Consider the following 23,205-nt stretch of genomic DNA (forward strand, 5'->3'; position numbering starts at 1 on the left):
AATGTTTATTAGAGCTTCTGGATACCTTCTTATGGAATCTCACATGTCAATGCATACACTAAAGTTATCACCACAAAGAATTTCTCCTTGAAATTTCTTCAACATCATCACCACACATATCCACAAAATATCATTGTCTCAATAAATCATCATAATACTCATAAACATACATAAAGTCTATTTAAGTCTATCTTAAATAGTGAAAGAAGAAAAACAAATCCAAAAATACACATTAGTGCTCAAAGGTGATGATGCCCTCGCTAGACTTCTCGCAAAAGATGACGTTCAATGCCATTACTCTTGTAAAAAGTTGTGCTCAACAACATCTTTCTTCTGCTCAGTGTCTTGGAACTAAATTGCTCAAGACTTGTAGTGCAAGATGGCGTTAAGCAATGTCCTATTATCGCTTAGTGTCAAAGCATTTGCAAATTTCGGCGCTTAGCGATACAAAACTGACGCTCAATGACCTCAAGCTAAAATGCTTTCAGACCTTCACAATAAATTGGCGCTTAGTGCCAGCTGCCATCGCTCAACACTATGTGAGATATCAACAAATGAAATTATGTGATTCAAAGAAAATAAAACTTGTTCAAACAGTCAAATTGATATTCTCTTCTTAGTACTTTGGTCAAAAAGCAATTTTTAATGTTAAGGCACAAACCAATTAACTCAATTGTTCAGATTCTAAGTTCCTTAATCAACACAAAAGTAACTAAGACATTCAACATGACAAATATTCAAAACAAACCAAATTTGGCAGATTAAATATTTCATTATACAACTTAATCATGAAATTACAAATTTCAAGATATTTATAATTTAAAAGCAATGCAATTAGCTTTCCTTATCATACCAACAACTCACAAACCCTTAATCAACGAAACTCCTCACAACTTGCAAGATGTTTTATCTATACACATAAAAACATCACAAGAATGATATGGACATGCTCATCACTAAAATACGCATGTAAATAGAAGAAAACTCACATACAGCAGAAAAAGACCAAGAAAAATTAGCTGAAACTCAACTTATACGAAACAAAGAAAATGATTAGTCCAAATTAAATAACTCGTCACAAAAATCAATCATACAGTTTCGATTCTTCAATCACACCAGTAGAAAGAAAAAAATCTTAAAAATATTAAAATATTTTAGAAGAGTAATTTATAAAACATTGAAATTCTATTTCTAATAAAACTACTTATATTAAAATCTTTTTAATATTAAAATAATGAAATCTCATTATTTTTAAACCACTGTCACTACTAAAATATATTTTTTAAGTGTTTCAAATAAGATTTTCTGAATTGAATCACCTAAAATATCAATTTTGTTTACGTCTTTACAAATAAAATTTTCTTGATTGTTGTAAGTAACTCGTTATTTAACTCATTTTTAATTAAACATGATAAACAAATTAATAATTCACTTAAATAACAAATAAAATTAACCGATAAAAACTTAATAAAAATTAATATTCAATACTTAATTGACCAAACTTTTTTAGTAAAAACTAAATTCAAAATAACTAAATTTACAAAAAGAACTTACAACTTAATTATGTATGACGAACAGCAAGAGCAAGTTGACTCTCCGAGTACATTGTAGCATAGGAAATACAATGGAGAATGGTTGAAATATCATATGCTGGTTATCTTTTAGAATAAGTTTACCAATTCATTATTCATTTATTTGTCAAACAAAATTAAAAGTCATCCTTTTATTCTAATTTTTCTTGTTTACTCAAACTCCATTAGAAACTAGGAATATAAAAATATATAAAATGAGTCGAGAGGAAAAGGGATGAGGATGAATAGAATATAAATGAGTGTAGGAGAAAAAATTTACTGTGATGAAGCTTGAATTAAAAGTGAGAGTGGGTTCGTAAGAGAACAAAATCTGTGTTTATAGAGCGAATACAAAGGAGTTAAGCATCATGATCTTTAAGGAAAACAGTGAATCCATATTAACAAGGTGAAGGTTGTTTTGTTTGTCTGTCGTGTGAAACATCTATGTACACCATTCATTGCACCAACTGATGATGAAATGCTGCTTTTGGTCAGCTTACTTGGCCCGTTTGAATAAAAGCTTGAAGCAAGCTCTGTGCTGCAAAGGTTTGATCAGGTGTCCCAGATATCACAACTTTCCCTCCACTTGTACCAACCGATGGATCATAAACCGTTACAGTTGCACCTGAAATCTGCTCCCAGAACAACACTCAACACATTAATGCCAACATCATTGTAAAACCATTTCAGCAATCTTGAAACTTGGAACATTGTAACCACAGACAAGACTTGTATTGTTTTCTGAGCACTAAAGTACATTAGGTCAGAAAAACATGTCAATTAATAAATATATACGAGATTTCCAAGTTAATCTTTGATAATGGCCAATATATTTACCATGGAGTCAGAGTTCCCTGGCCAGATATTATCAATAAAATGTATTTCCTAGGAAAGTTATTGATCAGAGACATCATTTCATCAAATTATTAAAAATCACATTGTTAATTAAGAAAACGTGAATATCCAACCAGAATTCACCTCAAATTATAATCTTTGTTAAGGAAATAATTAAGCACCTGTCTTATTCGATCCAGATTGCCACCATCTTCTCCATAAACAGAACCAAAGACATGTTCAGAAACTACTATCTCCACAGTAGTATTTGTCACCGTCGCAAACATGTTTCCTCTGCCAAAGGTTTTTATCAACCACAGGATGTGAGAAATATCACATGACAAAAAATGTTTTAACAAATTTAAACATTTTGCCTAACAAGCACTTTGTTGCCTAACAACTTGTGGTTAATATATATTATGGCATTGGGTTCAAAGTCAAATAATTGTGAATACTAAATTTTTACGTTAAATTATCCTTTTTCCATTCCTTTTATTTATTATATCATTCAATTTGATCTATTTATATAATTTCATCAATTTACATCTATGAAATACTCTTTTATCTTTTGCCTCGACACTGAAAATAGTTTGGGCTCAGATATAAGAACTACCTTAAACATTTTTCAAAAATTTAAAGGACCAAAATTAATAATAATAATAATAATAACTATAATATTAATAATAATAAAAAATAAGTTATATTTATGTAATATTTAAACAGTTGTTTTTATTTATCTTAAAATTGTGTTAGAAAAATTAAAACAGTAATAAGAAAATAAAAATTGTTTTATATCCTAGTTTTAATCAGTTTGGATTGATTTAACTGATTCTTACCAGTTTTGAGATGAGTCATTGAAAGATAATAATCGATGGATGGATTGATTCTTGGTCAGACGGGTTGAATTGATTAAAAAAGTTATTGAAATAGGAACTTGACAAACAATAGATCAAGTACTTGGAATAGAAAATACATAAAAATAAATAAAATGATCACAAATATCTTATAAAAGAAAGTATGAAATAGGTAAGAAAAATAAAATCAAATTTATCTAGTTAGCAAAAACAATAAATTAGTTAAATAAAAAGATAAGAAACAAGAAATTAACTCTTTTTATCCTTCTTTTACTATTATTATTCAATTAAATCTTTCTACTTCTAAAAATGCTCGATGTTGTCCTTCCATCTAAATTGATATTAACATGTTAACAAAATCAAATAGAAGGACAATATAATTTTTTTAAAATAGAACGCTTTAAATATAGAAAGATCAAATTAAGTTAGATAATGAAAATTGAAAAAGAAAACCCCCTTATTCTACGTGTACGTATACTATTAATATGCCTATCTGCTTCATTTCTAAGCCCAGTCCAACATAAGATTAATCTCTAAAAGACTACCATGATACTATCACTTTCACAAATAACACAACAGCTCTCTCTAAATAAAATTTATTGGGCCAGAAACAACCTTCTACTATGTATCAAATGCCCCCCAACTTTTGGCAAGAAGAAGAAGAAAAAGGTGAAAAATAACGCCAAATAAACTTGGAGTCCATGCGGCATTATACTAACCTTCCACGTTCCAAATTCTCACTTAAATCTGTATGCATGTCTCCATTTTGTGATACTGTTTTAGCATGCAACCCTGCATTCTGCAAATATTAGAACTCCTAATCAATCTCCTCTTATGAGTTTGGAAGAATGAAAAGCTATAAAAGAAATTGGAAACCAATAAAACACAAAGGAGGAAGAATACCCGTCGCGGAAACCTCCCAGAAGGATAAGCAGAATTTCCTCGGGCAAAAAAAGGTTTACCCTTTACAGGTTCCTTGTTCACTTTCCAATTGGATTTCGGTCTTGCTTCAGCAACCACCCCATTCGCCGAAAGATTATCTCTGATTCTACAAGTGATTTTGTACAAGGCATCTTGTACACATCTGTACTCTCCAGTGATCTGCATGAAAACTCTCTAAGTGTAAACTTGACTAGAAGACAGTAACAAAAGACTGATGGAGCCATAATAAGAAACTCAGTCTATTCTGAGTGCTCAAATGCCTCAATCCAGCACAACAAGATAAGATATTTGTTATCAGTTAAGTCCCAAGTTCTCAACCTATGTCGGTACACGAAAGCATCAAACAACACCAAATACTAAGCAGATAGAACAAGGACTGGAAAGTTATTGCAGATTAACTATAAACTAAATACAATCATACAAAGGAATGCGCTTTTGTTGAAAGTAATAGATATTTTCCACATATTTATACTGAAATGCCTTTACATAAGCGGATCACAGATTCTGGCCAAGTATACATTTGTTAACTGTCTTGTACTATATTGGAGAATTTTAAATTGAAATCTTTGCATCAGAAAAAAAGTGTTTATTTTTAAATGAAAGGACATCAGCGTATGGAAACAGAATCGGGATCTAAAAATTATCAGTAGCTAATGGCATCAGGTAAATAAATTTAAACCCTTAAGAGATACTTTAAAGAAAAGTCAACTTGAATTGTATAAAATTAACAGGTGTACCTGTACCACCGCATCACCATCTGAAGCGCCACTAGGAATTGACTCTCCGTGCAAAATTTGTAAATCAGCCCCAGTTAGTTCTCTCAATTCTGAAATCACCTGACCTTCATTGCTGCTGAAGCAGTTTACTGTGCTTGCTGCAACTAGCAGCCTTGCAGTTACAGGTGATTCCATACTAGATACCGGGAGAAAACCCTTTCCAATGTGATCTTCAATAATTCTAGCAAAGACAAGAATAACGGCATCTTGTGCAGGAGAATTACAAGATTCAAGGTTCTGCTAAATCAACAATACAAATTATGAAAATCCAAAAATGTGTTTTCAAACAGATCTATCAAATGTATATGTCGTTGCATGAACACACATGCACATGAAAGAGGGAATACAAAACTGAAAACACTATATAAACATGAGTCAGTAGTGGCATGGTGCATCATTCTCATGTGACTGACCTCTACAGCAGAAATGGTGACAATGCGCTCGGCAGACTCGCTTAAAGGAGCTGTAAAGATAATAGAAGCACCTGTTTTGCTTTCCAGAGCTCTGACTATAGCCCCTCTTTTGCCAATCACGCTCCCAGCTACATTATTAGAGCAAAGGAGTCTGAACACAACTTTGTGCTCTGCTCCTTTTGTGTCACTGCCAGATGTTTCATTAGAGTTTGTGGTCCGTTCATATACAGATAAACCTTCCATGGAGGTTAACAATGAATTAAGGTGAGGAAAAAGTTCAGCATTGGGATCAGAGGATGATCTATCAGAAGAGCTAACAGTGGGTGTACTAGAAGAAACAGAAACTTTTGATAACGGGGGACAATCTTGAAGACAGTGAGATACAGCAATCAGCGCTTTCTTTACAGACAAAAGGCCACCAGTTATCTGTCAATCAAACAAGCTCCCAGATAAAGAAAAATACTTCCAAATAGTCATTGCTCAATGAAAAGTCTAAATTCCGAAGTTCATTAAAAGAAATCCAAAACATTAAACTAGGATCTATGATTCGCATGTTTAGATTTGTGCTAGACGATGAAATACAAGCTAATCTAATTTTAAATAAAAGTTCGTATTTTTATTTCACATTCAAGAATCGATGTTAGATCCAATGTTAATTCTAAATTGAAATAATTCTAATCAGCTTTTGAAAGAAAAAAACTTATACTAAAAATCAATTCTAACTTAATTTTAAAATAGCAACATCTACGCATAAATCCTATCAACTTCAAAGTAAGTTTAACCATCAAAATCGGTTTTACAATGATATAACATCTTTTTGTTGACATTTGGTGCCCCAGTTAAAATTCAGACAAACGTTGAGCACTGGATAAGGAAACAAAAAGTAGAAAGTATTACTGAAAGATAAAGAAGTATATTTATTATATCAGGAATATAAACATGTAGTAATAGAAAACATTGATATAGGACCCAAATCATATGCAGAAATTGCGGGCATACCGCATTCGTCTATGCAACAAAACACGTGTTCTCTCATGGTATCAGATGAAATCGAAGTGCAGGAAGTAGGAACAGAACAAAGAAGGTCGCCAACGTGATAGAGATTTTGAATGACAATTTACTTACTGGGAAAATAAATTCAGTGTTGACATTTGGCAGAGAAGCAAAGTCACAGATCAGATTCCATGAACTCTATTTTCGCATAAAGCGCGTCAATTCCCCCATGATTTAAGAAAACTCAATCCACTCACACACACACAAGCACACATTGTAGCATGATTTTCATTCTAAAAGAACAATAACGAACGCGTTGACCAAAAAAAAGCACAAATTGTTACAAGAAAAAAAAACTCACTTGAACTAACTCCTCGTCTTTGGCGGCGCAATGCGGAGGCGGGCAAACCCTAATTTTGGCACCACTACTGTTCCTAATGGCGGTGATGGTCTTCCCTCCTTTGCCAACAACAGCACCAATCTGCGAAGTGTGTGCAAGCAACTTGGAAAAGACCTCGCCGTTAACGGCTCTGTTAGAATTAATGCCTTTCTCGGCCTCCAGCTCCCAAACCCTCTCGAAAACCCTAACGACGGCTTCCTGCGCGTTGGAAACGTCGACCTCGCCGTCGCCGAGCTGGAGGCCCTTGCGGGGCGAGAGGGAGCCGATGACGAGGATAACGCGGTCCTCGGCACTGGCGGTGGAGTCCTCGCAGTGGATTTTGCAGGCGGTCTCGCGGCGGAGCTGGGAGACGATAGAGCCGGAGCTCCCGATGAGACCGCCCACGATGGAGGCGTGGCACACGAGGCGGAACGCGATCTGCCCCGGGAGCACCTTGAAGACGGGACGCTTGGACCGGTGGGGGTTGGCGGCGACCGTGCGCTTAGACGACGGCGTAGTTTCGTGGTGGTTGCGGTGATCAGCGTCGGAAGTGGTGGGGTCTTGCATTGCGTGGCTTAGTGGTTCCAGCGTGGGACCTTGTTTTCATGAGTTGGCATGCGTGAGCAGAGTGAGTCACTTGGATCGGAAGGAAGGGACAAGGAGAGTGAGGAGTAGTACAAGAGATTAACGATTCTTTTGCCACTGATTTTATGGAATGGAAGCATCGCGGAAGAGGTTCAAAGATGGTGGACCTCTTTTTACTATTTTTTATTCATCTTTAGTTTATGTTAATGCCCTAAATAGTGTCTTGTAACTGTTGGAGTCGCCCTGAAATCAACCCAATTCTCGAGGTAAGAAAAAGTGCTTCCATTTACTGATTCGAATCTGAATCTGGAATCTCCACTTTAAAGTTCGTTGTTTGCTTCCTTCATTCTCTGGGTTTCATCCCATGTAAATTGGTGTTTTACTGTCAGAAGGAAAATATTTTTCTCATTTTTAGACACAAAAAACATGATAACATTCCACACGAAAATCTTTTTTGAACACGTAAATTATGACACGAGAGAAGTTAAGCGAAAAAACATTAATATTAAAGCATGCATGATGTAAATGGATAAAAGAGATAAGAAAGTTTATAAACATTGGAGCTTTGTTCGAAAAATATTTTTTTACTTTCTCCCATATTAAGAATAAAATTTTTAGACAAGAATATATTAATATTTTATTGAAAATTAAGAATATAAAAAATATTAAAATTATAGTTGTATGGTATATGGGATAGAACGAACTGTCAATATTCACAACTGTTCAACATTCACAACCGTTCGGTCTGCTACTTTTGTCAACGATCAAAACAGATCAAATGTTAGATCGGCACTTAAGTTATTAATGTTGGACTTGCACTTAAGTTATTATAATTGGGCCAATGATATGGACAAGGGTGTTGCTCCCTCCACCACCCCAAGTGCTTCTGTACCTCCCCATTATTTTCTTTTATTCTAAAAATACTCTACACATCCCCACTATTTTCTTTTATTCCAAAAATACCTTATACCTCCCCACTATATTCAACAATCTTTCTCTTTTTCTCTCCACATTAATGGAGCATTCACATGGCTCAGATTTAAACTTGTGATATATTGCAAAATTTTATTTACACTTTCCCTTAGATAAGTTTGATTCAATCTTATTTTCACTGTTCAATATATTTTTTTTCTCTTCAAATTACTTAATAAATGGTAAAATTTTGTTCTAAATTTCTAGAAAAATGTTTATATATGTGTGTTTTTTTTTACATTTAATATCTATAATTTTTAACATTATATTATGTTTTAACTTACCGACATGTTTGACTCAAATAACTTGAATAAAGTATTTAATTTATTAGATAAATAATATAAAAATATTATTAAATACTTAAAATATAAAAGAAAAGTTATTTGTTAAAGATTTGGAATTTATTTAGTTCTTTCGTCATTATAAAGTTAGTATATAATAATAATAATATATTATTTACTATTAATATTATGTTTATTATTTTGTATTTGCATCTAACTTTTAGGTTTATAAAATGGAAGTGGTAGAAGCACTAATATTGAAGTTTCCTCTTAATTTTATATTTGCAATATATCACAAGTTTAAATCTAAGTCATATGAATGCTTCATTAATGTAGAGAGAGAAAGAGAAAGATTGTTGAGGATACTGGGGAGGTGTAGGGTATTTTTGAAATAAAAGAAAATAGTGGAGAAGTGCAGAAGCACTTGGGGTGGTGGAGGGAGCAACACCCTATGGACAAATAAACAACTGATAAATTAATTAAAGATATTGATAATTGATTGTAGGATAAGAAAGTTGTTTATGAGTAACAGACCGAATCTAAAGTTAAGCTTGTTTTATTAGACCTATGCCAGTTTAGGATCCATGAAATAACTTATAAATAGAAGGCTAAGCCGCAAAGGTAAGCAGATTGAACTAATTATGAGTACTTACTCTATATTGAACATTATCAATATTATCACACCAGTCATTGACTTGAGGGTCGGAGTGCCTTTTGTAGGTATCCTCCCCACGGCCCGAATAAGAAGAAACTTAGAGCACGGGATTCAGAGGTCAGAATATAAGAAGACTACGATAAAAAAATGTGTGTTTCTGGGCCCAACATATGCAAAAACATTTTGGCGTCCACCGTGGGACCGAGAGAGAAGTAGAAGAAACCCAATGATGACCACGGGAAACATGGAGGAGCAACAAATCACCAGAGAGTTGATCAGAGATATGCAGACACAGATGCAGACGCAAGTGCAAGCACAATTGTTGGAGATGCAACGGAAGCACGAAGAGGAGATCGGGGCACTGAGAGCAAAACATGCTCATGCCGAACAGTCTGTTCAATGTTCGACGTGTACAACCCAACGGGATCGCAACCGCGATAACGGCCAGGAGGCAAGTCGTAATCAACAACCATCCCACCACACCAACCCGAATGGTCAGGAAAGAAGGGAAGCAAATAGTGGGATAACACATAACCCAACGCCTCTACAAATCGTTCGGCCTACCAGTTTGCTTCCCTTCATGGTGACCATCATATAAACTCCAATGCCGAAAAAAAACTCCTCCTACATTAGATAAATATGATGGCTCAACTGATCCAGATTATCACCTCAGGATATTCCTTAACGCAATGACGTTCTACACAAAATAGCGACTCGGTCATGTGCAGGGCTTTCTCATTATCACTCAAGGGGAGGCATTAGCATGGTACAACACCCTTCCCCCAAATACAGTGGATTATTTCACTACTGTGCAAGCTCTTTTTGAAAGACAATATGTGTCCAGCTGGGTACAATAGCTATCGTCAGTGGAATTGGTGAACACTAAACAAGAGAAGGAAGAAACCTTGAAAGCCATTATGAAAAGGTATAATGAGACCGCACGACGAGTTAAGGATATCAATCACATTTTCATCATCAGCAATTTGCCTTCATGCCTAAGGACATGANGGTATGATCGCACCTGCCAAGTATCCCACGGTTAATGCATATATGGCTTCGGCAGCGTGTATAAGTTTTAACACTTGGGGACACGCGTGCGAGGGCCCTGAGGTGGATGGTTTCGTACGGAAAAGTCGTGGTAAGAGTTAGTTAGATGTCGTGTCGGCGGTACTTGGTTGCGACTAACAAGGACGAAGAAAAACGTAAAAAAAGAAAAGAACGTCAAAAAAAGAGGTGCAACACGAGGACTTTCGAGGAGGTCACCCATCCTAGTACTACTCTCGCCCAAGCACGCTTAACTGCGGAGTTCTGATGGGATCCGGTGCATTAGTGCTGGTATGATCGCACCTGCCAAGTATCGCACGATCAATGCATATACGGCTTCGGCAGCGTGTATAAGTTTTAACACTTGGGGACACGCGTGCGAGGGCCCTGAGGTGGATGGTTTGCTCCGGAAAAGTCGTGGTAAGAGTTAGTTGGATGTCGTGTCGGCGGTACTTGGTTGCGACTAACAAGGACGAAGAAAAACGTAAAAAAAGAAAAGAACGTCAAAAAAAGAGGTGCAACACGAGGACTTCCCAGGAGGTCACCAATCCTAGTACTACTCTCGCCCAAGCACGCTTAACTGCGGAGTTCTGATGGGATCCGGTGCATTAGTGCTGGTATGATCGCACCTGCCAAGTATCGCACGATCAATGCATATATGGCTTCGTCAGCGTGTATAAGTTTTAACACTTGGGGACACGCGTGCGAGGGCCCTGAGGTGGATGGTTTGCTCCGGAAAAGTCGTGGTAAGAGTTAGTTGGATGTCGTGTCGGCGAAACTTGGTTGCGACTAACAAGGACGAAGAAAAACGTAAAAAAAGAAAAGAACGTCAAAAAAAGAGGTGCAACACGAGGACTTCCCAGGAGGTCACCCATCCTAGTACTACTCTCGCCCAAGCACGCTTCACTGCGGAGTTCTGATGGGATCCGGTGCATTAGTGCTGGTATGATCGCACCTGCCAAGTATCGCACGATCAATGCATATATGGCTTCGGCAGCGTGTATAAGTTTTAACACTTGGGGACACGCGTGCGAGGGCCCTGAGGTGGATGGTTTGCTCCGGAAAAGTCGTGGTAAGAGTTAGTTGGATGTCGTGTCGGCGGTACTTGGTTGCGACTAACAAGGACGAAGAAAAACGTAAAAAAAGAAAAGAACGTCAAAAAAAGAGGTGCAACACGAGGACTTCCAGGAGGTCACCCATCCTAGTACTACTCTCGCCCAAGCACGCTTAACTGCGGAGTTCTGATGGGATCCGGTGCATTAGTGCTGGTATGATCGCACCTGCCAAGTATCGCACGATCAATGCATATATGGCTTCGGCAGCGTGTATAAGTTTTAACACTTGGGGACACGCGTGCGAGGGCCCTGAGGTGGATGGTTTGCTCCGGAAAAGTCGTGGTAAGAGTTAGTTGGATGTCGTGTCGGCGGTACTTGGTTGCGACTAACAAGGACGAAGAAAAACGTAAAAAAAGAAAAGAACGTCAAAAAAAGAGGTGCAACACGAGGACTTCCCAGGAGGTCACCAATCCTAGTACTACTCTCGCCCAAGCACGCTTAACTGCGGAGTTCTGATGGGATCCGGTGCATTAGTGCTGGTATGATCGCAGCTGCCAAGTATCGCACGATCAATGCATATATGGCTTCGTCAGCGTGTATAAGTTTTAACACTTGGGGACACGCGTGCGAGGGCCCTGAGGTGGATGGCATGCTCCGGAAAAGTCGTGGTAAGAGTTAGTTGGATGTCGTGTCGGCGGTACTTGGTTGCGACTAACACGGACGAAGAAAAACGTAAAAAAAGAAAAGAACGTCAAAAAAAGAGGTGCAACACGAGGACTTCCTAGGAGGTCACCCATCCTAGTACTACTCTCGCCCAAGCACGCTTAACTGCGGAGTTCTGATGAGATCCGGTGCATTAGTGCTGGTATGATCGCACCTGCCAAGTATCGCACGATCAATGCATATATGGCTTCGGCAGCGTGTATAAGTTTTAACACTTGGGGACACGCGTGCGAGGGCCCTGAGGTGGATGGTTTCCTCCGGAAAAGTCGTGGTAAGAGTTAGTTGGATGTCGTGTCGGCGGTACTTGGTTGCGACTAACAAGGACGAAGAAAAACGTAAAAAAAGAAAAGAACGTCAAAAAAAGAGGTGCAACACGAGGACTTGCCAGGAGGTCACCCATCCTAGTACTACTCTCGCCCAAGCACGCTTAACTGCGGAGTTCTGATGGGATCCGGTGCATTAGTGCTGGTATGATCGCACCTGCCAAGTATCGCACGATCAATGCATATATCGGCTTCGGCAGCGTGTATAAGTTTTAACACTTGGGGACACGCGTGCGAGGGACCCTGAGGTGGATGGTTTGCTCCGGAAAAGTCGTGGTAAGAGTTAGTTGGATGTCGTGTCGGCGATACTTGGTTGCGACTAACAAGGACGAAGAAAAACGTAAAAAAAGAAAAGAACGTCAAAAAAAGAGGTGCAACACGAGGACTGCCCAGGAGGTCACCCATCCTAGTACTACTCTCACCCAAGCACGCTTAACTGCGGCGTTCTGATGGGATCCGATGCATTAGTGCTGGTATGATCGCACCTGCCAAGCTATCGCACGATCAATGCATATATTGCTTCGGCAGCGTGTATAAGTTTTAACACTTGGGGACACGCGTGCGAGGGCCCTGAGGTGGATGGTTTGGTACGGAAAAGTCGTGGTAAGAGTTAGTTAGATGTCGTGTCGGCGGTACTTGGTTGCGACTAACAAGGACGAAGAAAAACGTAAAAAAAGAAAAGAACGTCAAAAAAAGAGGTGCAACACGAGGACTTCCCAGAAGGTCACCCATCCTAGTACTACTCTCGCCTAAGCACGCTTAACTGCGGAGTTCTGATGGGATCCGGTGCATTAGTGCAGGTATGATCGCACCCGCCAAGTATCGCACGATCAATGCATATATGGCTTCGGCAGCGTGTATAAGTTTCAACACTTGGGGACATGCGTGCGAGGGCCACGTCAAAAAAAGAGGTGCAACACGAGGACTGCCCAGGAGGTCACCCATCCTAGTACTACTCTCACCCAAGCACGCTTAACTGCGAAGTTCTGATGGGATCCGGTGCATTAGTGCTGGTACGATCGCACCTGCCAAGCATCGCATGATCAATGCATATATTGCTTCGGCAGCGTGTATAAGTTTTAACACTTGGGGACACGCGTGCGAGGGCCCTGAGGTGGATGGTTTGGTACGGAAAAGTCGTGGTAAGAGTTAGTTAGATGTCGTGTCGGCGGTACTTGGTTGCGACTAACAAGGACGAAGAAAAACGTAAAAAAAGAAAAGAACGTCAAAAAAAGAGGTGCAACACGAGGACTTCCGAGGAGGTCACCCATCCTAGTACTACTCTCGCCCATGCACGCTTAACTGCGGAGTTCTGATGGGATTCCGGTGCATTAGTGCTGGTATGATCGCACCTGCCAAGTATCGCACGATCAATGCATATATGGCTTCGGTCAGCGTGTATAAGTTTTAACACTTGGGGACACGCGTGCGAGGGCCCTGAGGTGGATGGCTTGCTCCGGAAAAGTCGTGGTAAGAGTTAGTTGGATGTCGTGTCGGCGGTACTTGGTTGCGACTAACAAGGACGAAGAAAAACGTAAAAAAAGAAAAGAACGTCAAAAAAAGAGGTGCAACACGAGGACTTCCCAGGAGGTCACCCATCCTAGTACTACTCTCGCCCAAGCACGCTTAACTGCGGATGTTCTGATGGGATCCGGTGCATTAGTGCTGGTATGATCGCACCTGCCAAGCATCGCACGATCAATGCATATATGGCTTCGGCAGCGTGTATAAGTTTTAACACTTGGGGACACGCGTGCGAGGGCCCTGAGGTGGATGGCTTGCTCCGGAAAAGTCGTGGTAAGAGTTAGTTGGATGTCTTGTCGGCGGTACTTGGTTGCGACTAACAAGGACGAAGAAAAACGTAAAAAAAGAAAAGAACGTCAAAAAAAGAGGTGCAACACGAGGACGTCCCAGGTGGTCACCCATCCTAGTACTACTCTCGCCGAAGCACGCTTAACTGCGGAGTTTTGATGGGATCCGGTGCATTAGTGCTGGTATGATCGCACTTGCCAAGTATCGCACGATCAATGCATATATGGCTTCGGCAGCGTGTATAAGTTTCAACACTTGGGGACATGCGTGCGAGGGCCACGTCAAAAAAAGAGGTGCAACACGAGGACTGCCCAGGAGGTCACCCATCCTAGTACAACTCTCACCCAAGCACGCTTAACTGCAGAGTTCTGATGGGATCCGGTGCATTAGTGCTGGTATGATCGCACCTGCCAAGCATCGCACGATCAATGCATATATTGCTTCGGCAGCGTGTATAAGTTTTAACAGTTGGGGACACGCGTGCGAGGGCCCTGAGGTGGATGGCTTGCTCCGGAAAAGTCGTGGTAAGAGTTAGTTGGATGTCGTGTCGGCGGTACTTGGTTGCGACTAACAAGGACGAAGAAAAACGTAAAAAAAGAAAAGAACGTCAAAAAAAGAGGTGCAACACGAGGACTTCCGAGGAGGTCACCCATCCTAGTACTACTCTCGCCCATGCACGCTTAACTGCGGAGTTCTGATGGGATTCGGTGCATTAGTGCTGGTATGATCGCACCTGCCAAGCATCGCACGATCAATGCATATATGGCTTCGGCAGCGTCTATAAGTTTTAACACTTAGGGACACGCGTGCGAGGGCCCTGAGGTGGATGGCTTGCTCCGGAAAAGTCGTGGTAAGAGTTAGTTGGATGTCGTGTCGGCGGTACTTGGTTGCGACTAACAAGGACGAAGAAAAACGTAAAAAAAGAAAAGAACGTCAAAAAAAGAGGTGCAAAACGAGGACTTCCCAGGTGGACACCCATCCTAGTACTACTCTCGCCCAAGCACGCTTAACTGCGGTGTTCTGAAGGGATCCGGTGCATTAGTGCTGGTATGATCGCACCTGCCAAGCATCGCACGATCAATGCATATATGGCTTCGGCAGCGTGTATAAGTTTTAACACTTGGGGACACGCGTGCGAGGGCCCTGAGGTGGATGGCTTGCTCCGGAAAAGTCGTGGTAAGAGTTAGTTGGATGTCATGTCGGCGGTACTTGGTTGCGACTAACAAGGACGAAGAAAAACGTAAAAAAAGAAAAGAACGTCAAAAAAAGAGGTGCAACACGAGGACGTCCCAGGTGGTCACCCATCCTAGTACTACTCTCGCCCAAGCACGCTTAACTGCGGTGTTCTGATGGGATCCGTTGCATTAGTGCTGGTATGATCGCACCTGCCAAGTATCGCACGATCAATGCCTATATGGCTTCGGCAGCGTGTATAAGTTTTAACACTTGGGGACACGCGTGCGAGGGTCCTGAGGTGGATGGTTTGCTCCGGAAAAGTCGTGGTAAGAGTTAGTTGGATGTCGTGTCGGCGGTACTTGGTTGCGACTAACAAGGACGAAGAAAAACGTAAAAAAAGAAAAGAACGTCAAAAAAAGAGGTGCAACACGAGGACTTCCGAGGAGGTCACCCATCCTAGTACTACTCTCGCCCAAGCACGCTTAACTGCAGAGTTCTGATGGGATCCGGTGCATTAGTGCTGGTATGATCGCACCTGCCAAGTATCGCACGATCAATGCATATATGGCTTCGGCAGCGTGTATAAGTTTTAACACTTGGGGCACGCGTGCGAGGGCCCTGAGGTGGATGGTTTGCTCCGGAAAAGTCGTGGTAAGAGTTAGTTGGATGTCGTGTCGGCGGTACTTGGTTGCGACTAACAAGGACGAAGAAAAACGTAAAAAAAGAAAAGAACGTCAAAAAAAGAGGTGCAACACGAGGACTTCCCAGGAGGTCACCCATCCTAGTACTACTCTCGCCCAAGCACGCTTAACTGCAGAGTTCTGATGGGATCCGGTGCATTAGTGCTGGTATGATCGCACCTGCCAAGTATCGCACGATCAATGCATATATGGCTTCGGCAGCGTGTATAAGTTTTAACACTTGGGGACACGCGTGCGAGGGCCCTGAGGTGGATGGTTTGCTCCGGAAAAGTCGTGGTAAGAGTTAGTTGGATGTCGTGTCGGCGGTACTTGGTTGCGACTAACAAGGACGAAGAAAAACGTAAAAAAAGAAAAGAACGTCAAAAAAAGAGAAGAACGTCAAAAAAAGAGGTGCAACACGAGGACTTCCCAGGAGGTCACCCATCCTAGTACTACTCTCGCCCAAGCACGCTTAACTGCGGAGTTCTGATGGGATCCGGTGCATTAGTGCTGGTATGATCGCACCTGCCAAGTATCGCACGATCAATGCATATATGGCTTCGGCCCGGTGCATTAGTGCTGGTATGATCGCACCTGCCAAGTATCGCACGATCAATGCATATATGGCTTCGGCAGGGACACGCGGTGCAACACGAGGACTTCCCAGGAGGTCACCCATCCTAGTACTACTCTCGCCCAAGCACGCTTAACTGCGGAGTTCTGATGGGATCCGGTGCATTAGTGCTGGTATGATCGCACCTGCCAAGGATCGCACGAAAAATGCATATATGGCTTCGGCAGCGTGTATAAGTTTTAACACTTGGGGACATCCGTGCGAGGGCCATCCAAGCACGCTTAACTGCGGAGTTCTGATATAAGTTTTAACACTTGGGGACATGCGTGCGAGGGCCACGTCAAAAAAAGAAGTGCAACACGAGGACTTCCTAAGCGGAGTTCTGATGGGATCCGGTGCATTAGTACTGGTATGATCGCACCTGCCAAGGATCGCACGATCAATGCATATATGGCTTCGGCAGCGTGTATAAGTTTTAACACTTGAGGACACGCGTGCGAGGGCCCTGAGGTGGATGGTTTGCTCCGGAAAAGTCGTGGTAAGAGTTAGTTGGATGTCGTGTCGGCGGTACTTGGTTGTGACTAACAAGGACGAAGAAAAACGTAAAAAAAGAAAAGAACGTTTATAACAATTCTTTTTATATTAAAACATTTTAATATTAAAATAAATGAGTCTCATTAATTTTTAATTCACTATCACTTCTAAAATATCATTTTCTAGGGCTTCACAAAAATTATTAAAGATTTTTTTTTCAATTTAAACTAAATTATTTAAAAATAATTCTTTAAAACATAAATTCAAAGAAAAAATATCCTTATATATAATGGATATGTATGCCTGTTTTTCAGTACATTTTAGCGATATGTACCGGGTTTTAGTAGACAAAAATATCCTTATATATAATGGATTCTAAGTTTTAAGGTTAAGGGGTATTTTAATAATTTTCATTCTCAAAACTAAAAAAAAAAAAAAACCGCCAAACCCTTACTCACCTCTCTCATTCCTCTCAACCCTTTCTCTTTCCTCTTTCTCACTCCAATCTTTTCTCTGTCATTCCTACTGTAGCCCCAATTGAAAAAATCAGAAACACTTCCTGTTAGACAATCTTACAAAAAAATGATTTTATAATGAGTTTTCATCTTATAATTTTTGTCTTATCTAATTTTATTCAATTTTCACAAGCATAAAGGAATTGGTAATTGACTTGGAAAAAATCAGAAATACTCGCTGTTAAATAATTTCTTACAAAAAATGATTCTATAATTTTATTTTATAATTTTTGTCTTATCTAATTTTATGTAATTTTCACAAGCATAATGACATCAAACGAATTGGTAATTGGCCTGGAAAAAAATCAGAAACACTCAGTTGTTAAACAATTTCTTACAAAAAAATGACTTTATAATGAGTTTTCATTTTATAATTTTTGTCGTATATAATTTTATCTAATTTTCACAAGCATAATGACATCCGAAAGAATTGGTAATTGGGCTGTAGGGTTTTTTTAGATACGATGATTCCACAAATACAGATGATGAAATTAGAGAGGTTAGTGAAGATGGTGAAATTGAAGAGATCTTGAATGAACCTTTGCCTGAAGGTGAATATGTAAATGACTCAACTCTTTACAAAGACAAATTGTTTATAGGCAATTGTTTCTGATTTTTACAGTTGGGACTATAGTAGGGATGACAGAGAAAATGTTGGAGTGAGAGAGATGAAAGAGAAAGGATTGAGAGGAATGAGAGAGGTGAGTAAGGGTTTGGGTTTTTTTTTTTTTTTTTAAGTTTTGAGAATGAAAATTATTAAAATACCCTTAACCTTAAAACTTAGAATCCATGATATATAAGGGTATTTTTGTCTACTAAAATCCGGTACACATTGCTAAAATGTACCAACTGAAAAACGGCAGCGTTAACAAACCCATGTATATATATATATATATATATATATATATATATATATATATATATATATATATATATATATATATATATATATATATATATATATATATATATATTCTTTTTTTTTCCTCCATAAGTAAGAAACAAATATGAAAGAAGAAAATATGCATTATGAGACTAGTAAGATTAAGAAAGAACGAACACAAAATTACAGGAAGCAAAGTAAGAATAACTTCTAAAATCAAATACGACCGAATATAAATTAACTTAAAATGCATCTCAAATATTAATTCTATTAAAAGTTAAATTTTGTTTAAACAATTTTTTTTTAGTATTACTCAAATATAAATCATATTACTAACTTAAAAAGAATAATAAAGTGGAGTTAGTGAATTAAACAGTAATGTAAATTCTAAAAAGAGAAAATTAGATTAGCGAGAGCCAGCGAAGCATTTGCATAGGAAAATGGTAGGAGTGAGAAAGGAAGGTTCCAAGCCTCAAATCGCAGATTTCATCTCCTTCTGCTTCATCTCTTACTCTCATCACATCACTCGAATCTAACCGCACCATTCTTCAGACTGATACATTCATAGATCAAAATCAAAGGTAACAAAACTTCGCAGCAGGGTTGAATCCAATACTGATTATGACGGGGAAGCAACAATCCTCGTTCTTCTCTCTGCGAGGTTCTCTCCTGTTCCTCGCAATCCTCACTCTTCTCTCCTTCACCTACCTCGCTCTCAGATACTCCACCCCGCCACCCCAGGTACCCATTTCTCCTGTTTCTCCCACCCCATTTTCCAATTTCACATTTTTCACCGCTTTCTTGATTACCCTTTTGCTCTAGGTTTCCAAGTTCTCCGTCACGAAGCTCAACGACGCGCGGGGAACCGGGAAAGAAGAGGAGTGTGGAGGAGGAAGAGGACGAGGAGGAGAAGAAGAACTGTATTCGGACACGTTTCACTCTCCGCGTGTGTTCAAGCTGAACTACGAGGAGATGGAGAAGAAGTTCAAGGTGTATATATACCCTGATGGGGATCCCAACACGTTCTACCAGACGCCGAGGAAGCTCACTGGGAAGTACGCCAGCGAGGGCTATTTCTTCCAGAACATCAGAGAGAGTCACTTCCGCACCGAAAACCCCGATGAGGCGCACCTCTTCTTCATCCCCATCTCGTGTCACAAGATGCGCGGCAAGGTATTTTCTTTCTCTTTCTGCATTCTCTTTTGTTGAGATCTGGGTAGAATGGTAGGAGAATGTTTGATGCTTCCATGCATTGCCGGTGTGTAGTAAATGTGGATTGATAGTTAAAAGGGAAATTGTTGGAGATCTTGTATTGGTTAGTGATATGGCCAAAATGGTGAATATAAGTGGGGGGACTTCTTACTTCACGAGCTGGCTTGGGGTTAAGTCCAAAATCAAAATTCAAATATGGTATCTAACCTATCTTATAGTTGTTTGTTTGGCCACCTGTTATTAAAGTCTATACAATGGTTGGTGTTGGACCTCTCAAATCACTTGTTTTTAGACCATCTATAGATGTCTAGTTTTACAAAGTCTAGACTCGAGATATCTAGTCATTGGGGAGATGTGATAAAGATCTCGCATTGTAGGTTCAAACTAAAAATTATAAAGAAAGTTATGAATGCAGATGAAAGATTGATAAAATTATAAATATCATCCCATATTGGATGGTTAAGTTACTGCTTCTAGGGGGAATTTGATCTCATGTTTGTGTTATGCAGGGCACGTCTTATGAGAACATGACGATCATAGTACAAAATTATGTGGAGGGCTTGATATCCAAATATCCTTATTGGAACAGAACCTTGGGTGCTGATCACTTCTTTGTCACTTGTCATGATGTTGGTGTGAGGGCGACGGAAGGTCTTGAGTTGCTTGTGAAAAATTCCATTCGAGCAGTCTGTTCCCCCAGCTATGATGTTGGATTTATTCCGCACAAAGATGTTGCTCTGCCTCAAGTGCTACAGCCTTTTGCTCTTCCTGCTGGGGGGAATGATGTAGAAAACAGGTGACGTTTTTCAAGTCATGTGTGGCTCCAATTTAGTTTCATTGCTTGCTGGGGAATTGGGGAATATTAGGTTTTGGGGACTGGATTTTCGGTTTGAATGACTTATCGTCCAGCTTTTGAAGGGTTTGTTAATCTTTTATGGTCAGAGTGATGGAAGTTACTTGATATTTCTCATAATGTTCAAAGACCTTTATCAGACTCTGGCTCATGAACCTCAAGTCTTTATTAATAATATGCTGCAATTGCTCTTTAGTTTCTGGTATCCTGGGTAAACACTATTTATGCTGTGGATCTTAAAAACCTTCCGTGGAGTACACACTGCTTGGCAAGAGCTTAAGACAAGAAAAATGCCAGTAACCTCCATGTTGCAACAAAATGCTATTCTGAGTTTCAATATTTTTTATCCTGTTCAAGAGGCCGGTTTTTATTTGTTTAATGTAAATAGTACGAAAAATGAATATCGAGTCTACATTTCCAGCCACAGAATTAGTAAGGATGCTTAGCTAATTTCTTTCATAAATAAATCTGTGGTTTGCAGGACTCAACTTGGATTTTGGGCTGGTCATCGTAACTCTAAAATTAGAGTTATTCTTGCACGTGTGTGGGAAAATGACACAGAACTTGATATTTCAAACAACAGAATTAGTAGGGCTACTGGGCATCTAGTGTACCAGAAGAGATTTTACAGGAGTAAATTTTGTATATGTCCTGGTGGATCCCAGGTCAATAGTGCTCGAATAGCAGACTCTATCCATTATGGGTGCATCCCTGGTAAGATAATCCCTTCTGTTGATTTTTTCCCTTTTTGATTTTATAGTTGTGTATTCAGCTTCTTAGAATTGCATACCTGTATGACTGACTGTACAAGTATATAATAACCAAATACCTATTGTCTACTGGTTTTTATCATTTTTCATGGATGGTGAGAGTGGTTGCATATTTCTTGTGTCTATTGAGAAACATTTGCAAACCCTATCCTTGTCTACACTGATTATTCAATCTTTGGTTGCTTCTATCACCCCTAAGATTGGATAGTAGAATTGAAACTTTATTGTGGGATGATAATTGAGTGTCCGATTTATGGGGGTTCTATAATCAATTAACTGTCTTTAACTATATACAAAAATAGTTTAATTTGGAAAGGCATATTTAATACGTGGAATAATAGCTGAACCCTTTTATTGTTGTGGACTGTTGGAGGTAGTGGAGGTTGTAATACAACCATTGAAATGTGGAATTGGGGCCCAGGGACCAATTTTAGGATATGCTCTCTTGCTCCACCTGTCTAATCTTCTTATTAAGGTCGAATTCAGTAGAAGCCATGTGTAAACAGATTACACGTACACTTCACCTTAGCTTGTTAAAAAGAATTAAATAAGGATATTGTAAATGACATTTGAGCTGTAACTCGGTTTTGTATAAATTTGTGTTCTGCTTTGATATTCTTGCATTTGGGACAGGATTATTTAGACTACTGTACTGACCTATAGCTGCTTATGTTGTTTTGCAGTGATATTGTCAAATTACTATGACCTTCCTTTTAATGATATTCTTGACTGGAATAAATTTGCTGTGGTACTCAAAGAGAAAGATGTATACCAGCTTAAACAAATCCTCAAAAATATATCAGATGCCGAGTTTGTTGCACTTCATTATAATTTGGTAAAGGTATAAATCCTCTCAATACTTTATATAAAATCTATATATTAGTAAAATGTTTTAGTTTTGTGAACCTTTGCTTTTAATTCAGAAAAACCTTCGTTTGGTCGGTAGAATTTTTCATTGTCAATTGAATTATTGTTTTTATGTTGGAGCTCACATAAAGTTACTTCATGCTCTCAGGTTCAGAAACATTTCCAATGGAATTCACCCCCAATCACATTTGATGCTTTCCATATGGTTATGTATGACCTCTGGTTACGCCATCACACGATCAAATACTGATATTTAGACTCACTCTAAAACACTCTTGTTTTGTATACAACTTACAGTTTTAGCAACCGAGAGAGCACTGTAAATAGCCAATTACAGTTTTGTATACAGCAGCTGGCTTATTCTATATTCTTGCACCCACAACATTTCGGTTAATTTGTTATTTGTTTGCGGTAAGGCTTTGTTGGGTTGAAACTAATACATAGCCAAGCCACTAAGGCTGGTGCAATTGTTCAAGTTGTTCAAAATCCTAACTAGAACATGGGTCGGCTTGGCTTTCAATTGTAACACCTGACTGACTCGTGGTAGTTATTTAACTGTATGCTTACATAATTTGGATAATATTACCCTGGAATAAAGGCCATCAGGTATTAGTAGTCATGCACTATCATTTTGGTCATCTAACTACAGTTTCATTACTGTCTAAACTTATACGATAGTTTGTGAGCATCGCAGTGATTTAAAGTTTCTTGGTTAACATAATAAGAGTACGTTCCTTACAAGTATGCTCTTTCGATAAGCTTTGAAGGCATCTTAGACTCTTATTTTGTTTGTTTTATAAATAAAGGAAATATTAATTATTCAAGAGTCTTAACTAGCATAGATATCGAATAAGAATTAAGGACTCAGAGATAATGAAAAAGCTTAAATTCTAATAGATATTTATTGTTAATGAAATATAAGTAATTTC

The 23,205-nt window shown here is 39.1% G+C and overlaps 2 protein-coding genes, 17 non-coding genes and 4 pseudogenes across 19 annotated transcripts; 1 reads left to right on the plus strand and 22 right to left on the minus strand.

Annotated features, from left to right (window-relative positions):
* Nucleotides 1-1,834: 1,834 nt before the first annotated feature.
* On the minus strand, nt 1,835-7,564 carry LOC124846020 (KH domain-containing protein HEN4-like). Its single transcript, XM_047323234.2, has 7 exons — nt 6,745-7,564; nt 5,391-5,816; nt 4,939-5,214; nt 4,163-4,360; nt 3,979-4,058; nt 2,588-2,699; nt 1,835-2,203 (listed from the first exon to the last, which is right to left on the minus strand). The coding sequence occupies exons 1-7, from the start codon at nt 7,327-7,329 to the stop codon at nt 2,063-2,065; spliced, it is 1,818 nt and encodes a 605-aa protein (XP_047179190.1). The 5' UTR covers nt 7,330-7,564; the 3' UTR covers nt 1,835-2,062.
* A 2,921-nt stretch (nt 7,565-10,485) lies between these two features.
* On the minus strand, nt 10,486-10,604 carry LOC148196335 (5S ribosomal RNA). The gene has a single exon (XR_015781180.1). It is a non-coding gene; the product is annotated as a 5S ribosomal RNA (ribosomal RNA).
* Nucleotides 10,605-10,811: 207 nt separating this feature from the next.
* LOC148196336 (5S ribosomal RNA) lies at nt 10,812-10,930 on the minus strand. Its single transcript, XR_015781140.1, has one exon. It is a non-coding gene; the product is annotated as a 5S ribosomal RNA (ribosomal RNA).
* A 207-nt stretch (nt 10,931-11,137) lies between these two features.
* LOC148196337 (5S ribosomal RNA) lies at nt 11,138-11,256 on the minus strand. The gene has a single exon (XR_015781261.1). It is a non-coding gene; the product is annotated as a 5S ribosomal RNA (ribosomal RNA).
* Nucleotides 11,257-11,463: 207 nt separating this feature from the next.
* LOC148196338 (5S ribosomal RNA) lies at nt 11,464-11,581 on the minus strand. The gene has a single exon (XR_015781088.1). It is a non-coding gene; the product is annotated as a 5S ribosomal RNA (ribosomal RNA).
* A 207-nt stretch (nt 11,582-11,788) lies between these two features.
* On the minus strand, nt 11,789-11,907 carry LOC148196339 (5S ribosomal RNA). The gene has a single exon (XR_015781236.1). It is a non-coding gene; the product is annotated as a 5S ribosomal RNA (ribosomal RNA).
* A 207-nt stretch (nt 11,908-12,114) lies between these two features.
* LOC148196340 (5S ribosomal RNA) lies at nt 12,115-12,233 on the minus strand. Its single transcript, XR_015781106.1, has one exon. It is a non-coding gene; the product is annotated as a 5S ribosomal RNA (ribosomal RNA).
* Nucleotides 12,234-12,440: 207 nt separating this feature from the next.
* Nucleotides 12,441-12,559, minus strand: LOC148196341 (5S ribosomal RNA). Its single transcript, XR_015781123.1, has one exon. It is a non-coding gene; the product is annotated as a 5S ribosomal RNA (ribosomal RNA).
* Nucleotides 12,560-12,768: 209 nt separating this feature from the next.
* Nucleotides 12,769-12,887, minus strand: LOC148196342 (5S ribosomal RNA; annotated as a pseudogene).
* A 208-nt stretch (nt 12,888-13,095) lies between these two features.
* LOC148196343 (5S ribosomal RNA) lies at nt 13,096-13,214 on the minus strand. The gene has a single exon (XR_015781179.1). It is a non-coding gene; the product is annotated as a 5S ribosomal RNA (ribosomal RNA).
* A 94-nt stretch (nt 13,215-13,308) lies between these two features.
* LOC148196344 (5S ribosomal RNA) lies at nt 13,309-13,427 on the minus strand (annotated as a pseudogene).
* A 207-nt stretch (nt 13,428-13,634) lies between these two features.
* LOC148196345 (5S ribosomal RNA) lies at nt 13,635-13,754 on the minus strand. The gene has a single exon (XR_015781264.1). It is a non-coding gene; the product is annotated as a 5S ribosomal RNA (ribosomal RNA).
* A 208-nt stretch (nt 13,755-13,962) lies between these two features.
* LOC148196346 (5S ribosomal RNA) lies at nt 13,963-14,082 on the minus strand. The gene has a single exon (XR_015781213.1). It is a non-coding gene; the product is annotated as a 5S ribosomal RNA (ribosomal RNA).
* A 207-nt stretch (nt 14,083-14,289) lies between these two features.
* Nucleotides 14,290-14,408, minus strand: LOC148196347 (5S ribosomal RNA; annotated as a pseudogene).
* A 94-nt stretch (nt 14,409-14,502) lies between these two features.
* LOC148196348 (5S ribosomal RNA) lies at nt 14,503-14,621 on the minus strand. The gene has a single exon (XR_015781268.1). It is a non-coding gene; the product is annotated as a 5S ribosomal RNA (ribosomal RNA).
* Nucleotides 14,622-14,828: 207 nt separating this feature from the next.
* Nucleotides 14,829-14,947, minus strand: LOC148196349 (5S ribosomal RNA). Its single transcript, XR_015781244.1, has one exon. It is a non-coding gene; the product is annotated as a 5S ribosomal RNA (ribosomal RNA).
* A 207-nt stretch (nt 14,948-15,154) lies between these two features.
* On the minus strand, nt 15,155-15,273 carry LOC148196350 (5S ribosomal RNA). Its single transcript, XR_015781259.1, has one exon. It is a non-coding gene; the product is annotated as a 5S ribosomal RNA (ribosomal RNA).
* A 207-nt stretch (nt 15,274-15,480) lies between these two features.
* On the minus strand, nt 15,481-15,599 carry LOC148196351 (5S ribosomal RNA; annotated as a pseudogene).
* A 207-nt stretch (nt 15,600-15,806) lies between these two features.
* On the minus strand, nt 15,807-15,925 carry LOC148196352 (5S ribosomal RNA). The gene has a single exon (XR_015781149.1). It is a non-coding gene; the product is annotated as a 5S ribosomal RNA (ribosomal RNA).
* Nucleotides 15,926-16,131: 206 nt separating this feature from the next.
* On the minus strand, nt 16,132-16,250 carry LOC148196353 (5S ribosomal RNA). Its single transcript, XR_015781313.1, has one exon. It is a non-coding gene; the product is annotated as a 5S ribosomal RNA (ribosomal RNA).
* A 226-nt stretch (nt 16,251-16,476) lies between these two features.
* On the minus strand, nt 16,477-16,595 carry LOC148196354 (5S ribosomal RNA). Its single transcript, XR_015781217.1, has one exon. It is a non-coding gene; the product is annotated as a 5S ribosomal RNA (ribosomal RNA).
* A 115-nt stretch (nt 16,596-16,710) lies between these two features.
* On the minus strand, nt 16,711-16,829 carry LOC148196355 (5S ribosomal RNA). The gene has a single exon (XR_015781079.1). It is a non-coding gene; the product is annotated as a 5S ribosomal RNA (ribosomal RNA).
* A 2,154-nt stretch (nt 16,830-18,983) lies between these two features.
* Nucleotides 18,984-22,899, plus strand: LOC148196356 (putative glycosyltransferase At5g03795). Its single transcript, XM_088093877.1, has 6 exons — nt 18,984-19,315; nt 19,397-19,747; nt 20,296-20,582; nt 21,121-21,353; nt 22,093-22,250; nt 22,425-22,899. Exons 1-6 carry the CDS (start codon nt 19,196-19,198, stop codon nt 22,524-22,526), a joined length of 1,251 nt encoding a protein of 416 aa, XP_087950003.1. The 5' UTR covers nt 18,984-19,195; the 3' UTR covers nt 22,527-22,899.
* The last annotated feature ends 306 nt before the right edge of the window (nt 22,900-23,205 follow it).

Source organism: Vigna umbellata, chromosome 7 (genome assembly GCF_029865625.1).
Source record: "Vigna umbellata cultivar VRB3 chromosome 7, Vumbellata_1.0, whole genome shotgun sequence".
NCBI classification, from domain to species: domain Eukaryota; kingdom Viridiplantae; phylum Streptophyta; class Magnoliopsida; order Fabales; family Fabaceae; genus Vigna; species Vigna umbellata.